This window comes from Pyxicephalus adspersus, chromosome 1 (assembly GCF_032062135.1).
Source record: "Pyxicephalus adspersus chromosome 1, UCB_Pads_2.0, whole genome shotgun sequence".
Lineage (NCBI taxonomy): Eukaryota > Metazoa > Chordata > Amphibia > Anura > Pyxicephalidae > Pyxicephalus > Pyxicephalus adspersus.
In genome coordinates this window covers 146,016,897-146,035,242 of record NC_092858.1, presented here as the reverse complement: position 1 = coordinate 146,035,242, position 18,346 = coordinate 146,016,897, and the positions used below count along the sequence as shown (strand labels likewise).

General features: G+C 40.0%; 1 protein-coding gene across 1 annotated transcript; it reads left to right on the top strand.

The window, feature by feature from the left end:
• Window positions 1-6,219: 6,219 nt before the first annotated feature.
• On the top strand, window positions 6,220-16,963 carry SLC46A1 (solute carrier family 46 member 1; the record flags this gene model as incomplete). The annotated part of the gene is given in 4 exon segments (XM_072430091.1): window positions 6,220-7,072; window positions 10,141-10,224; window positions 11,771-11,927; window positions 13,490-16,963. Coding segments are annotated over 4 exon segments (1,152 nt in total), but the record flags the coding sequence as incomplete, so codon positions are not given.
• Window positions 16,964-18,346: the final 1,383 nt, after the last annotated feature.

Below are 18,346 nucleotides of genomic sequence, written 5' to 3'. Positions count from 1 at the left end.
GTGTAGACTAAAGCTGCATACACACGTCCAATAATTATTGTTAGAAACGACTGACGAACGACCGATGAACAACCGATTGGCCAAAAAAAGTGACCAAGGATGCTGACGAACGAAGATTGTCGTTGGAAATGAACGACTGCCACGGTGGATCTGATTGGCTGTCGATCTTTCACTATCTATCGTGTGTACAGTATCGTGTCGTTCAGTGATCGTGCATGTTTCTGCGGTATACTTTCTCCTTTACATGTCCCTCCCTGGATCGTTCAAACGATTGTATCTAGCGTGTGGACACTGTTGGTGGATTATATATGAACGTTCATTATGTTACAGCATGTACAGAATTGTGCACAATATGATTGTTCAAGTAGATTTGATGCATAATCGTTGATCGGTCGTAATCGTTCATTTTCTAACAATAATTATTGGAAGTATGTACCTAGCTTTAGCCTAAAATTGATGTGACAGGTGCTCTTTAATCCACATGTGAAGTACAGGGGTATGTAATAGTGTTAAGTATCTTTTTCTAATGTATCTTTTTATGTATCCTTTTCTAATGTATCTTTTTACATCTGTTTGGAGGCTGTAGAAGCTCTACACAGTGCTGAAACAAACCCGAATTTTTCCTCCCATTGACTTTAATGGTGTTCAACTTTGACATTCGACCACCCGGATAATTTTGCTCTATTCGAGCGAATAGCTGCTGAATCGAATAGTGAGCTATTCGACCAACACTAGTGAGGACAGCATTGTTATGTTATGGAGGTGGTGAGAGGTCTACGTAGGTATTTAATGCAGGTGGATTGGGAGGGTTGTATTGGTATATAGTGGAGGTGATGAGAGGACTGAATTTGTATGCTATAGTGGTCACTCAAGGTCTGTATTGGCCTATTATGGAAGTGATGAGAGGGCTGCAGTGGTAGGAGGTGAGGGGTAGGTCTGCATAGGTAATGTATTGTGCTGTGTTGATATATAATGAAGGTAATGATATATAATATATAACTCCTGTTTATTATTAATAATAATAATAATAATAGAGGTAATGGGGGGCTGTACTAATCCATAATGGAGGTATTGAGGGGGGCTGTATTGATATATAATCCCCAGCACAGAGGGCCCTCACTGCAATGGCAGTACCACCAGTCACATCCGTCATTGGCCCAATGCCCCCCTGGTGTATGTCTAGTCTTGCTATGAGAGGTCCTCTATTAGGTGACATGATTGCTTGGATTGGGTGAACAGCTGATGTCTATGGGACTGTCAGTCACTAAAGGGAATTATCGCTCACCAGATTCTCCTCTTGTGATAATATTGCAGCTGTGCATCTCAGGGACCGGACATTTTATTTTTTTTGTTTGCTTTAACCAAGTCCTTGGCAAAGCCAAATTATTTGTCTGGAAGGTTCATATGTTCTGATAACAAATACAAGCTGTCCTATTTCACATGTGCTGCTGGGTTTGTGAATTGACAAAGTTACCGGCATTATAGAGGCACGGTTATACCAATGTTTAGAGAGAAAAAACAAAAACATTAAAAAGCACAACCAGTTCAACGAGTAAGCAAAGAAAAAGGAAGAAAATCCCTGTGTAAGAGAGGCATCCATCCATCCATACATACACATATACATATATATATATATATACATACACACATCCATCCATCCATCCATACATACACATATACATACATACATATATATATATATATATATATACATACACACATCCATCCATACATCCATACATATACATACACACATCCATCCATCCATACATCAATCAATGATCTTCCACGATCCTCGCTCAGGGGTGATCCATGAACAATGTCAGGCTAATAAATGTCACACTCTCACCCTGCGATGAGCCGGGTGTATCGGGCGGTAATGGTCTCACGTGTATGCGGTTATATATTCTTGCTGGAGGACCAGTAATCCTGATACAACCACACTGATGTGATCGCCTGCAGATACTCCTCTGGATCCTGACAGGGACATGGATATTAGGAAGTATGTCACATTATTTAGGTGGTGATATGGACATTCCTAAAAAGACCTCATCCCCTGTTCCCTGCAGGAGAGAAGCCCAGACAACATGACTGCAGCTTTAGCTGAATAAACTTGGCATTTAGGAAGGATTTTCCTATTTGTCTGCCAATTCCTCTGTAAAGCCCCCCTGGCTCGGAGTAAGCAGTGTCAGCTTTTCCTAAAGGTAGCAATGGCCGTGTTATTGTACCTTTCCAATAATATTCTTTAATTAGAAAAGTCAAAATGTTATAGATTAGCCCCATAGATATGAGATTGTCACCTTGATTGACAAACATGACCGCAAGCATGTGTGCCACCAGATATTTACTATATATATTCCTTCATTTCTATGAATGTCCGTGTTCTCCTTGGCCCGTTTTAGCTGGGCGCACCACCTGGCACATTTCAGTAACCCCTCAGCTGTTTTTGGGTGGTTTTTGAAGACCATGTCTTCCTACCCACCATTTCTTCCTACCCAAATGTCTGGGTTGAACACTGGAACAAGGCCAACCAACATCATCTGATGGCTCTGCTGGACCTATGTTGTGGCCCCATGAAAGATAAAGCATGATGTATGTAGGTAATGGATTGTCCCAAGCAGAGTTCATAGTAAATGTAGAGAACAAGGACTTCACATCATTCTTTCTTTTACTAGCTCCCCTGATGGTGTTTAATGATATTTTCCTGTCTATTGATCACCAAAATATTTTGAATGAAAAATGATTTTCTTATTTCTATAGGTTCTGTAATTGTTTGGTGCGGTTAGGGAGCTCCCATGGCAGATAATAATGTGCCTGGTTTTATGTACTCGCATTAGAGATCTTCTTGGTAAAATAAATGTATACAACATTTTTTCATGTGTGGCCCCCCTCTCTATTCCCATTCCGGGGGCCCCCTCTCTATTCCCATTCCGGGGGTCCCCTCTCTATTCCCATTCCGGGGGCCCCCTCTCCATTCCTGTTCCGGGGCCCCCCAGAATTTGTTTTTAAGTGTGGAAGGATAAAACTTTAGGCAGCCCCTGTATTGTAACCCCCCAAAAACAGCTGGGTGGTGTGCCTGGCTAAAAGGGGTTGTGAGGAACACTGTAGCCTTTTGCACGGTATAGTGTTGGTAAATCTAAAAATGGTAATATAAGGGTGTAACCTGTGTGATGATTTAACACACAAAGCAATATTCGGGTAACCGGAATGTAGCCATGGATGCGAGATCAGATGGTGCTGTGCAAAGCTAATGTCCGACAACAGCCTTTTAGACTCTCTTCATGCTTGTGGAGATCATACTCGGGAAAGCAAATTAAAAGTAAAGTTGATCGCCAAAAATCAGTTTGTACCTCTGTGCTGACCTGACAGCGGTGTTATATGAGACAGACCACAATGCGTCCGTGACATAAAGAAATCCAATGAAAAGCATCACTTCAGATTTTTTGCAAACTCTGAAAACATCAGGCTTCATTTGTAGTTTTTCTCTGTAGCACCTTAATGTTTTATGCAGGGATAGGTCTAGGTGTGCATAAACTGTCCGATGTGTAATAATGAGACCTTCAGAGCATGACTCCATGGTGTATGGAGGATCAGACATCAAAGCATTGCTTGAGTCACCAGATATTTTATACTGATTTGTATTTGGCAACATGCAAGTGATCAACCACTTAATAGGCTAATTAAAATATCGTTCTCCGCTCATTATCTAATGGCTCTGAGTACAGCCACCCACTACAGGGCTTGTGCACTTTGTGCTGATCCCGTGGGTTTGGTGCCATTTAGCAAGGGTAGGACAGAAAAAGATTTTAGTGCAGGATAATTGTATGTCTTCAATCAGCTGCATTTATTTCTCTGGTGAAATAATAATTCTGGTGAAAATATTTTTGAAGTTCTCATCTCTACCTGCTTACTACATTACTATAGGACTAGCTATATTAATACAATGGTATACATACCATAATATACTATACTTCCCTATTTAATGTACAGTGCTGCGTAATATGTTGGCACTATATAAATCCTGTTTAATATTAGTAATAATAAATACTAGCCATACTAATACCATAGTGTATACATACCATAATATACTATACTACTAGCCATATGAATACCATAATATACTATACAGTATACATACCATAATATACTATACTACTAGCCATACTAATACAATAGTATATATACCATAATTTACTATACTACTATCCATACTATAGTATACATACCATAATTTACTATACTATAGACATACACTGCAAGCTGGATATTTAAATAAACCTGAACGCCATGCAGACAGCTCAACACACAGAATTCTTGTGTATGACATTGAACTTATTTTTTAAGAAAAATGTGTTTCAGGCAGTCTTGTGTTCCGGATACTTCTCCATACAATCTACACGCATTAAGACCACTCGTTAGATTACACAGCAGGTAAATATTACAGCCTGGTCTAGGACTGCCCCATCCCATGACTGCACAATGAAGGTGGAATAATAAACAAATGAAATTCTTTCTCCTTTTTAGGAAGTTCTCCATGTTGGGCATTTGTTAAATTCATTAGTTTTCTAGCTTTCTCCCCTTCTGGATAGTGATGTATATGGCATCCAATACAAGTATTCACTGGCAGCAAATTCACCTGATCCACTAAAAATCCAGCAATTGCATGTTTAGAAGATTGTTTTTTTGCTAACCCACACATTCACACACCAACATTCACTTTCACTGCATTACATCTCTACTCCTTTCATCTGTTTGGGCCATAGTTTTGGACTCTGATGAAACTGTAGAAAAAATGCTGGAAAGCCAATGAGTGGAGAGTAACTGGGTGGTGGGGTTGGTCTAACAAGATACTTGAATGTGCAGTGTGACAGATTGCCTTCAAAGTTCATCTTAACCCACTTACTATAGCCATTCGCTGCAAGCTGTGGAAACATTACATTAATATGTTATGTGAATAAACTGTTAATGGGAATTCATTCAGCTTCAGGCCAAGCTCTGTTCCAAAAGTAAACACAAACTTTGCTATCATTTACCGTCCTGTTGCTTAGTGTCTGGTGAAATAAAATAGCCACACAACTATTGCATTGTAGGGAGCGATAAAGTAACCTTAGAATCAAATTCAAGCTCCTGTGCTTTGCCTTCAAATTCCTCCACAGTTTTTGTCCCACTTACCTTTCTCACCAGGTAAAACAATTACTACCCCAGCTGCTCTCTCCGCTCCTCCAATGACCTACTAATGACTTCCTCACTCATAACCTCATCACACGCACGGATACAAGACTTCTCTAGAGCTGCCCCAACTCTCTGGAATGGTCTTCCTCGTCCTATTAGTCTTGCTCCTACTTTCTGCTCATTTAAAAAAAACTCAAAACCAATCTTTTCCAATTTGCCTACCCATCTTCTGTCTTTTGAAACCGTCACTACTTCCCAGCACTACATATCTCCCCTCCTATTGTGTTAATTTCCCCACCTACTAGATTGTAAGCTCTTCGGGGGAGGGTCCTCTCTTCCTGTGTCACTGTCTGTATTTGTCTGTCATTTGCAACTCCTATTTAATGTACAGCGCTGCGTAATATGTTGGCGCTATATAAATCCTGTTTATTACTAATAATAATAATAATGACCCTTTCATAGGAAAAATAGGGGAGCTGCCATTGTTTGCCCTCCCTGTATGATAATTCTAGATGTGTCTGACTTGAATACAGTTAGGCCTCAGAACACACATGCTGTAAATGAGTACCAGAAAACATCAATATGACAGCCAAGGAACCATGTTTGTCAATGAAAATGTTCAACAGAAGCAGCCTTATTGTAGAATAGGCAAATCTGGCTTCCGCTATATACATATAAAATTACAAACTCTTCATGCAAACATATATATATATTTTTTTAATTATTGCACATTAGATAGATTAAACATTCAAGGTAAAATCAGCAGCCAGCACTGCCATCATAAAGATCGGTGTTCAGAACAGCCCCATGCCAAAGCTGAAATGTTCTTTAAGGCCTGCTCAAAGTTTGCTGAAACCTTCCCAAATGGTTGTGGTTTGCGATGATCCTTGGACAAGTATTTATGGGCAAAAGCTTTTGTGAACTAGACCTGACTCCTTAGCAATCATCTTGTAGCCACTTGCCTCTTGTGTCAGTACTTACCATTTGTAATGATTATATATCTTGCACTGTTCATACTCTATATTGATTTGCCTCTCTTATTCTTAGGAAGTGCAAAAGCAAACGTCTCACTGGAGCCTTTACTTAAACCTGAGTGGGTTACTCGTTGGCCTGTTTTCGGTGACTATCCTGGGTCCATGGAGCGACCATGTTGGACGACGACCAATCCTCATCCTTCCTTTTATCGGACTGGCCCTGCAAGTTGGCGTGTACCTGTTGGTTATGTACCTAGAGCTACATGTTGGCTATTTATTAATTGGACGCATTCTTGCTGGCCTTACTGGAGACTTCAACACCATCCTTGCTGGCTGTTTTGCTTATATAGCAGACATCACAGATCGTGAATCCCGTACATTCCGGGTTGCTGTATTGGAGGCATGTCTGGGTATAGCTGGAATGGTGGCCAGTATCATCGGCGGGTACTGGCGGAAGAGCCAAGGCTACATTAATCCATTTTGGCTTGCGTTGGCTGTTAATGTCTTCACAGCTTTTTATGTTTACTTCTGTGTTAGGGAGTCGGTAAAAGAAAAGAAGCCATCACGCTTGATTACTCTCAAACACTACAAGACAGTCTATCAGCTCTTTACTTTACCTGGAGAGAATAAACGTCAAAGCAAGCTTTGGCTTTACGGTTTTGCCCTCCTATTGGTGGTGACTGTTCACATGGGAGCCAAGGACCTGATGGTTATTTATGAGCTCAGTTTTCCTTTATGCTGGGACTCTTTTCTGATTGGCTATGGATCAGCAGCTGAGCACCTCACTTATCTCAGCAGCTTGGCCGGACTTCGGCTGTTCCAACTATTTCTAGCCGATGGCTGGGTGGCGGAGTTGGGATTCTTATCCAATATTGCAGGCCTGGTGGTCTTCTCTGTGGCCGCTACCACTCCAGTTATGTTTACAGGTAAGGTTTACCATGAAAGTTAGAGCTCCTATTTGTTCAAGTTTAGTGTAAACATAAAAAATAAAGGGGGCAACAACAAAAAATTGGGACCTTCAGTTTAACTTGCGTGGCTCTTGAGCAGTGTTTGTCAACCTTTTTAATATAGGGGTGCCAATGAAATAACTTTTAGGGAAGTCCTGTATAATTACTATATCTACAGCTCGCAGTACTGGTCAGAAGGAAGAATGTCTTATATTCTGGCCAATAGGAATAATGTCACCCTTACAGATAACCAAAAAAAACATTGGTATCGGTTAACGTGACCTGAGAGGAACAAATTGCTTATTTCTCAAGAAACCCCTAGTAAGCTCTGGAACCCAGGTTGAAAAACTCTGGAGGCATCATCTTCATCCTGGCTTCACTGCCTAGTCCATCATCCATTTTCTCCACAGGGATTGTTTTAGGCTAGATGGGAAGAAGCTGTAGGTGGGTGGCAGCTCCTGTATTGTGACCCAACTCTTCAGTAACCACCAAAAATAGCTGGGTGGTTACTAAAAAGTGGCAGGTGGTGCACCCAACTAAAAGAAGCTGGGGAGAACACGGATCATTAACCTGAATCAAATCATACGGTTTTAATAAGTCTAATGACTGAAGACATTAGGCTTTTAAAGATGACCTGCCGATTTCCATCATGGCATCATGATGGGTCAGTGGCTAGCACTCTGGCCTTCGTGGCGTTGGGTCCCAAGTTCGATTATCTCATCCAGGAGATTTGCATGGAGTTGTACGTTCCGTTTTGATCTGGTTTTGCTTTTGTTTATTTCAGCACCAGGGTAAGAGTGCCGACCAATTTATTCTGAAACCTGCCCACTTCTGGCAACCACTTCTACTTCCGGAGGTCGTTCTGTTCTAAACCATATCTCTACTGAAATGTACTGAGTGCTATTCCTGTGCAATTTTATGCTCCACTTTTAGCAGCATTAATGGATGATGTATTATTTGGAGACACTCCATACCCCTGGGATAAGTGTTTGTTAGTGTTTGGGTGACTGAGTAGTTTGGGTAATCCTTCTTGTATATGATTATGTATATTGTTCATGCAGTCTGTATTATGGGAACTTGCTGTAAGTGGTATTAGTCTTGTTTGTGTAATAAGAATTGACAGTCTGCAAGTTTTTGTTCTGGTTTTGTGTATCAGATGCTGGCAGTGCGTTGTCTTGAGAATCTACACACATTGCTGGTTACATAACTGAGTTGGTTGTGGTTTTCCTGTGCTCCGCTGTGTGATGGCTATTGTGAGAAATAATCTTATGTCTTTTAAAGCTACTGGAATGTTTCCTTTGCTCTGACATGTATAAGTCTGAGTTTATACCGGGTTTGCATTCAGTTCCTGAGACTGCAGGCCGTATTCTGTCTGAGAAATAGCAAACGTCAACAGGCCTAAAGCAACTGCCATGTGCCAAATGCAAGCAGTGTTTGGGCAGCACAATACAGCCTCTCACAGGTAAAAATGTCACGTTACCAAGTGATCGGGCGACATTTAGCAGGCATAGGGAAAGAGGGTATGTATAAGATTTTGTTATGTATATGTGTGTGTGTGTGTGTGTGTGTGTGTGTGTGTGTGTATGTGTATATATATATATATATATATATATATATATATATATAACAGTATACTTTCTATATCGCTTTTTAACTTCTGCATAAAGAGAATGACTTAAATCGTATCTGTTCTAAGGTGGTAAAGAGTGCTAACATTGTGTATAATTGTGTATGTATTGTGTATAAAACTGTTGTGCTTGCATAGAGCCCTCTTGGTTCCTAAATCTAGGTTGTATTTTTGGCCTCCAATTTTATCCTCATTGAGAGTAAGGCTTGCAATCCTTATGTTAAAGCAGACCTAAACTCAAAAAAACAAAGCCGTCACCAGGAGGTAGTACTAATTGACAAAATGGACAATATTTAAATGTCTCTTTTGTCAAACAAATCCATGACTTATGGTGGCTAAAGCTGCGTACACACCTGCAATTTTTCTCGTTGGAAAGGATCTTTCACGATCCTTTCCAACGAGAAAAGACTGCACGATGCATGAACGATGCTGTACATACAGCACCGTTCATGCTCTATGGAGAGGGGAGGGGGAGAGCGACGGAGCGGCACCCTGCTGCGCGCTCTCCCCTTCCCTTTCATTAGGATCGGTCGTCGTCCATCGTCCATGGATCCGCCAGGATGGTCGTCGGACGATGGACGACGACCGACTGTACACAGGGCAGATTTTCGCCCGATAATTGGCCGATACCGATTATCGGGCGAGAAAAATTTGCTGTGTACGCAGCTTTAGGCTGTGTACACACGTGCAATAATTGTCATTGGAAGGATCTTTCATGATCCTTTCTAGCAACTTAACAACTGCGGTGTACATACAGCACTGTTCTGCTCTATGGAGAGGGGAGAACGATGGAGCGGCACCCTGCTGCGCTCTCTTCTCCTTCACTTCCTACAATTATTTGTCGTCCGTGGATTCGCCAGGACGGTCATTCGGACAATAGGACGACAAGCGCTGTACACGCGCAAGATTCTCGTCCGATATCGGCCCTAAACTGTTTATTGCATGAGAACCATTGCACGTGTGTACCCAGACTTGGTTTCTATGCATGCACCGTGTAGTGTAGTGTAGTCAGCTCTGTGTTCGGCTAAGCTGTATATAGAGCCACTGGGGACAAGGTAACTCCTGTGCTTATGCAGAAATTGTATTATCAGTGGCCATCCAGTAATCACAGCGCTCTCAGAAAGTCTGTGGAGCCAGCAGCAAAGATGGCGGCTTCCTCTGATAAGGCAATGATAGGTCCTGGATCTGTCATTGCACCAGGGTGGCTGCACACAAGTCTGTACCATAATCTTGAATGAATCTCAAGTATGCTGAAATTTGACGATAGGAAGCTTAGTACTGTAAGGCCAGAGAGGAAAATATTTATTTAAATAACCATGTTAAATAATTTATTTAAATAACCATGAAGTGTTTTTCTAAAATTAATTCTACTCTGTATATATAAAATATTTCACAAATCACTTTTTTTTTTTTCTTTTAGGGTATGGGTTACGCTTCTTTTCCATGGCCACTACTCCTGTCATACGGTCTAAGCTGTCTAAACTGGTTGAAGAAGGCGAACAAGGTAACTCTACTTGGAAAAGAACGAGGCCTTGTAATGAGGTTCTGTTATTGTTTAACCAGTGGAGGAAAAACAAATCAATTTACAGGAAACCTTCCTATGCTACAATCTGAAGTCTCTAAAAAATCAGAAGTCTCTAAAGAATCAAAAATCTCTGCGTTCCTGACGTTTCTAGATCTACTAAATCACAGCTGAATAAGGAACTTGTTTTATAGTATGTGAGAAGGAAATGGTCTTGTAATGCTGGCCACTTGTTTTGTAATCTGATTGCAGCATCGTGCTGCTTTATATTGTGATTCCTGAGAGACAGACGGCAAAAGTGTCCCCTCAAGATGCAGAGTGCCACTAAATGAATTTGTGGTAGAAGATAATGCTGTAGGCGACAAGGCATTCTTAGTAGGTCTGAGCACACACTTCTATCCACACAATAATCCATGTTATGCAGCCAGCATCCCATCATACATTTATTCCTAAATATTGCAAAGTGACTCTCTGCTGTAACCTCAGGCAAGCGCACAAACTCCTGGTGGATTCACTTGTGTGGCTTATAGGTACTAGCCAAGTCCTTTCATGAACTAAATGTAGTAAAATGTGTGTAATGGTTGCTGTATAACTTTTTTCAAATTGGAACTAAATTCTCACTAAAATCCCTTTTGTCCCTGAACTAACAGGTGAAGTCCTTTCTGCAATAACCATTCTTGCCTGCCTGATCTATTCAGCTGTGTTACCACTAGGTTACCCACTTACTGGGCTAGAAAAAGGTTCCCCTTCCCCAGGGCATTAAGCATGTTTTATGTTGCAAAAACCTAAGAGGAGCACAAATTGGAGAAGGGAGGTTATAGATAGTGGATTCTGACACACATGTTTGATTCAGACTATCAGTGTACACCATGACAACAATACCAGTGTTGGGTCTTTTGTTTTCAGTGCAGAGAAGTAAGGCTGGGTACACACATGCAATAATTGTCAATGGGGAAAAAATCCTTCACGATCCTTTCCAATGACAAGACTGAACGATGCATGATTGCTGTACATACTGCCCCTTTCTGCCCTATAGAGGGGGGAGAATGACGGAGCTGCACCCCACTGCACTCTCTCCTCTTCACTCTCATTATGAGTGTTCCTTATTTGTGGATCTTCCAGGACAGATCCATAAACTAATTCTGTGTACATGCCAGATATCAACCCTGAGCCAATTATCGGACGAGAATCATCTGATGTGTGTACATAGCCTAAATGACTTTCAACATTTCTTCTGCAAATATATCACTGACTATGTATTTCCCTGAGGTTATTGGTTAGTAATAATGGTAAAGTAAGATATTTTCATAATCGTTATTTATGAATGCAATAAGTCATTCAAAGTGAAGAGTATTAGAATAACTTGGACTCTCATGAGCATTATGTACTGAGGTGGGAGCATTAAAGCAATAATTGTCTTTACATAGCAATCATAGTCATGCTTTAGTGTTTGCTGACAACCATTTGACAAATTCTTATCATACAAAGGAAGAACCTTGTTCTAATTGTGTGTCCCTTTAATCCCCAGGCACTTTATTCTCCTTTGTGGCCTGCGTAGAGGTCATCTCCTTCATACTCGCCACCACCATCTTCAACTCCTTGTATCCTGCTACACTTTATTTCATGAAAGGCTTCCCCTTCCTATTTGGTGCAATTGTCCTCCTGGTCCCAGCTGGAATTATCGGGTAAGTAAGCAATACTAAGTAAGTAAAATTGTCCAAGTGATGAGTTTACAGGAAGTTGGAGATGATTAGTCATTGCTGTAATAACACGTCTCGCTCTCCTGGTTATCAGATTACTAACTAGTTTTTCTGTATTCTAATAAGTGTACTGCCCTTTTCCCAGCCACAAACACTGTAATGCTGGTGTTCATCCATTAATGCAGCATAATGTAACAAGCCTGGCTTGGCAGAGAAATATTTTGTCTAATCATACACGTAGGTGCCGGATGATATTCGGAGGAAGAATATTGCAGTAACCTTTATCTTTTGAACAAATTGTTGATGAGTGCATGGTATTTATTACTCTGTACTTTGACATCAGACCTGTACTGTGAACAGAATGTTGTTCTTGTAGCAATGACTCTCTTCAAAGACTTTTTATGAGCCTTTTTTTATGGATTTTTTTATTTGTCTAGCTCATAGTCCGGTGGACTGCCAAAAAGCACTCTATGTATTTTTCCCTAAAATAGGTTCACCTTGTAACTTGTAATAAAAAATTTGCATGTTCTTTGCAGAACTCTGAAAAGTATACAAAAAGAAATGAAAAACATTAGAAGTAAGGGGAATATATAATATAAAAATAGGAATGTAGATAATTACTGTGCCTGGATTTTATACATGGCACTGAATATGTTGCATTCAAAGGATGAGGTCAGGTAGAAGATGGACTGACAAGTATATCAGAAAGGTTATTTGCTTTGGCAGTCTCCATAAACCGGTGAGATATTCTTGTGGAAAGACACTGATGCAAGGTATAAAACCTAATAATATGCTCTAGTATAGTAGTGGTGGGTGCATTTAGCTATGTCCTGAAAATTAGTTATGTCTAACCCTGGATCATATAGTGAGCCGGGCTGAATGCTGACAAGCAGCTGCACACATGCAGCACAAACAGGGGGACGCTCTTCACACCTCAGAATTTTGTCTGGGAAGCTTATCCTTCATATGGAAGTTTACCATATATATGAATTACTCCCCGTAGTGGGAACCTATTACCCAACCTTTTTTAACCCATCATCAGCTGCTCAATTTTGTTTTTGTTTTTTTATCTTCGCCCCATGATTAAGCCATACTCAAACCATATTACTTGAACCACTTGCATGTTAAAAAAAGTTATTTGTTGACCTACCGCTACCCCTGAGGAAGCCCAGAATTGCGAAACGTATCGGGTAATATGGTTAAAACAAACGACTTATATTCGCAAAATCATTTTATACTGATGTATGTGTGCATAATGTTAGTTGACCTATGTATAGTGCCCTCTGGGGCCTGAACGTCATCTTGTATGAATCACAAGAAATTATTGTGACATACAGGATGTCTATTTTCTGTATATTATATGAGAAAATCATCACAACCCTAAACCCTGTCTTTTCTGTCTTTTATTTTGAATCATAATAATATGTTCTATTTTCAAATTGAATTGTGCATAGGAATTCACAAGTGACTGGTTCTCTTAGGGTTGCTGGTTATCGAGGGTTGTCTTATTTTCATTTGACTTACTTTTCCTTTTTATTTATCTGTAGGTTGCTGGAAGTCTTCGGCCTGAACCCGGTATACAGCCAGTTTGCGGAGATCTCCTGAAACTTCAAACAAATGCACTATTCCCCAAGAAATAAAGACTTGTGATGTATTTGTGGCTTCATCCTACACCAAGCACTTCAAATCAGACATTTACAAATATGAAAAGTGTCAAATATCACATGTTCTATTTCTTTCTAGCCTGTGTGGCTACTTTACCATGCAGAACAACTTAAGTGAAGGGGATGTGATGTACACTGAAGGGGATGGTCAAGTTATTCACCCATGGCTTCCCTAGCTCATGTACTTTACCCTCTTACCTTCAGCCTTGTGTGCTTGGGCGTCCGCCTTCTTTGGTTCAGCCATGTATTAGTGTCAGAGAATGCACTAACTTCGGCCTTATGATATGGCTGCATTTAGAAAGGGATGTAAACATCAACATTTCTATTCTTCATTTACTTTACAGGGCATTTAATTTAAATGTAAAAAAAGTTGAATTGTCTATATATATATATATAGAATTATTGTTCTAGTTTCATACATATGGAACTAAAAATGTGTTTTTTTTTTTTTTGTTTTTTTTTGGGGTGTGGGGTTGCCTAACAGTTTAAAGTTGCAAAACAAACACCAAAAATCATGTTCAAGTCTTTTGGGCTATTAGCCACAGTTTGCCAATTCCTCAAGAAAAAAAAACAGAAAAATTTCTCTTCTGTTTTCAAAATGTGCCATATTCATTCTTTCCATTTTATTTTAATGGATTTATTGGTACCATGTGGAATATTCAAAAGTTGCAATATTTTTTATAACCCAACCATGGTCTGTACTTCTCCAGAACCTTGGAACATTCCTTGGACTTCATGTTACTTGCTTAGGCATTCTGCAGAGTCTGGGGCCCTTTATACCAGGTCTAATAAAATTCCAACAAAAAAAATCAATTTTAATTTCAGATTGAGACACGGAGGAGGGGGGTGGTGGTTAATACTTTACAAGGTACAGAATATACATGTGCCTATGGGTAGGAGAGGCGAGAGGATGAAGTGATATTTTTTCCATAATGCCTGCAGCTGTTCATCATCTCATCTGTCTCTAGACTTTGAGGGACAGTTAGTGACATGACTATGGACTTTGTAAAGCGCTGGGTAATACGTCGATGCTTTATAAATACTGGAATAATAATATTAGACCATAGATGAGTATCGTCCTGCTGCTTAGGTTCCCCCTGTGCTTCTTCTCTTGCATTTCAAATTAACTTGTTACCCTTCAGCTGCCAGTGCCTGTAACATGTTATTTCAATGCTACTGCACATTACTATGGAGCATGTTGTAGAGGACTTGCCTGTCTCACGTTGATAAAATTATGCACAGAATTATGGGAAGTTTCTATGACAATATAATTAAGGGGTAGCAATGCTAATAGTTATTTTAATTTTACTTTTTTGGTTTAAGTGTTTCTGAATGCAAAAGAGAAGGGCCTTTTCGATTTCTCAATAGTTCTTCTGTATTCCAAACCTGTGATCATAAAATATATATATAATTGACATGGTACATGGCAGGAAGATCTAGCATGTCGTTCAAGAGATTTGGAGTCCACCTATCGCAGCAATGAGCCAATAGTGGCTGCACATAGACGTGGGCAGGAGCTGAGAACCACAGGTATTGGTCCCATATTAAAGTGCCCTTTGGTTTGGGCTTCTAGGCTGTTCTACACCAGCTCTGAGATGACTTCCAGGCCATGTGACCCTATTTAGGAACAGACAAGAAGCCATTTATTTTATTATGGCTTTTGCTAAAAAAAAATATATATATATATATATATATTATATATATCTCTGGCACGAAGAACATGGTTTGTGTGTTACCGGATTTGCCAAGTTTATTCAGCTGTTTGTTTTTCTGTATGTGTTGGAGTAACGCCATGTGCATCACTCTGCACTCTGTGTTCCTATTATTATGGCACCAAGCTATACTTATATGGCTGTACCTAAATCTCTGACACGTCTCTACGTATGGCCTGCATTCCGTAATCTTCATTTTCAGATGTTCGATTTTAAAAACTTGCCAGATTCTTTCGTGTGTCTTAAATACATGCCGTTTTAATCCCATTTTTATATGTCTTTATCTGTATGTGAAAGTTAGGGCCATAGTCTGATTTGGCGATGTGTGGGGCCACAGTCTGATCTGCTGTAAAAGGTGGCATAGCTGATGTCCGGTTCTTTCTTGTGGCATCAGATAACATGTCTTTTCTATTTAGCTCTGTTCAGTGCTGGCCATTTAGTACAAAGCTCAACCTTTACACAATTTAGGCAAAGAATAAATATTTTACTGAAGGGACTGCAAGTGCAATTAATTGGTTAAAATCCAAATTAATTTAGCCAGTGCTTCTGCCATCTTGTAGATGAGTATTATAATGTAAAAACACTGCCCACCATTGCAGTATGTTGCTTCCAGTGTCATCCATGTGATAGTTGCAGATTCTTGTTGCAAATCACAGTTGTGTAACTGACAAGATTCTTTTACCTTACAAAAATGTACAGCGGCTGTGTAAAGGGGATTCCCCCACCCATGTAGAATTATTTCCTTTTCTAATGCTGATTACAAGCATAGATTAGTTGCCCAATATGGCTTTATGCAGCAGAACAGGTGAACGTTTGTGTGGATCCTGAACTTTAGTGCAAAAAATAAGAAAAAAAATAGTGGACATTATATTCTGCATATTATATTTTAGACTACCGTGGCATTAGGTGATTCTCCCATATTGCTGAAGTTGGCATTGGTTGGGGCACCTGAGGACCACGAAGTTCCTCAAGCACTCTCAGCAGAACTTGCTTTGCAATGATTGTTTTATTGGGCTATTGGTATGTGACATGAAAAGGGACTCGGGGTCTGTCCAAGATGGATGGCGTGGAGGTAAAACTTTGTCTGACGTTCAGTTCATCATCACTTTTGTCAGATTTTGGTCAAAATGTATAGCGGAGTCAGGAAGAGTCCAAATCCCCTGCAGCTTTCTTAGGTTCTGGTTTCTTTGCCACCATTTGGGTCCTGGAGATACAGCAGAGAATGTGGAGGAAAAAACAGTTCACTGATTAACCAACCGTAGCTGAATTATAACAACTGTGCAGTCTTTGAATTGACATAAACGTGGACATATTCACTTACAGTTCTATGATTTATCAGTGTGCCATATTGTACAGAACTCGCATAGATCAAAAATTCAGATTGTTTCTAATCTTTCCCAAAATGTGTCAATAAAGCTGCTAATTTTCTGTTAATATATGAAGAAATCTAAACTTCATTTCTATGCTCTTAATGTCTACATTACTTACTGATTTCCTGTCTTTCTTATTGACCTATTTTGGCTTCCATGACTGGTGGAAGAATGTAGCAATGTTATCCATGGTTCTCTTGCCTTGTTATGAGGGTGTGGACAGCCATCTCAAATGTGACTTAAAGCAATGGAAATAATAAAGAATTTACTGCTAATTTTTTATGGAATTTGTGTGATTGTTGGAGATTTAGAGGGACATTAATATTTGGAATTATTTGGTTCATAAACAATATTTACACAGCTTGGTATCCCAAATCATCCCTACCTGGACTCATTTTAAAAACTGATGCTATAATAACCTGTGTCATTTGCTGCTATGAGACCAAGAGACATTAGATGGTTTGTAATAGTCTGGTCAACAATCACTTTGTCTTTGATCATCCTGGGGTATTAGGACACAGATAACACAAAGCAATCATTGTGACAGGAGATATTAGAAGCAACTGGCCACATAAAACTTTTCTGTCTGTTTAGGGCATACAATTGCATGCTGGGCAGCCCAACGGCTCAGTGATTAGCACTCTGGCCTTTGTAGTGCTAGGTCCCAGGTTCTAATCTCGGCCAGGACACTATCTGCATGGAGTTTGCAGGTTCTCCCCGTGTTTGTTTGGGTATCCTCCGGGTGCTATGGTTCCCCCACATCTTCTAAAACATGCAGTTAGGTTAATTTTTTTGCCTTAAAATTGTCCTTAGACTAATAAAGACATATGACTATGGTAGGGACAATAGATTGTGTGAGCCCCTTTGAGGGACAGCTAGTGACATGACTGGACTTTTTTAAAGTTCTATGTGCTTGTGCAATATGACTATTACTGTGCAATCTTCTGTGGAAAGATTGGTGGTTGGATTGTGCACAGTCTACCTTGCAGATGCCACATCTGGCTTAGCTCAGCCCAACTCATCACCTCGTCCAATGTAAGCAATAAATTGGTTATTAGGAGCGCTCTTTTCCAAGTTAGAGAGGCTTATGAGATGTCAGGAAATCCAGATCTCCAATGACAAAGTGAAGCAATATTGCTGTGCATACAAGGCTCCTTGGCTAATAAGCTGATGGCAGACACTTTGTAGGGGTCGGGCACAACAATTCACGTTCACATCAAAATTAAAGAAACTTACTCTGTATCATGAAGTATGTCAGCTGCAGATGCTGGAAGCTTTTCCTAAAAATTACTGGTTACCTAATGACCCGGAATACAGAGGAGGCAAATTCATTGGGAATTAACAGCCAGACTCCAAAACAAGGTCCTTTATCAGCATAGTGCAGCCAGGTCCACCTCTGTTCCTGGCAGCGGATGGATGGTAAGGAATGTGTTCCTGGTGAGCCCACCATTATGGGATTCTGTTTAGAATAAACATATTTGTTGCTGATAAAGAAATCTCCCCACACCAGCATTATGAAGCTTTCTTTCATCAAGAGTTGGTTGATACTTCTCTACTGTGCCTTCAATTCTCACAGAACTTTTACCATTATTTATGTTGTATGTGGTGAATGTGCTGTAATGGTGCACATTTACCTGTTTATTATATATATATGTTAT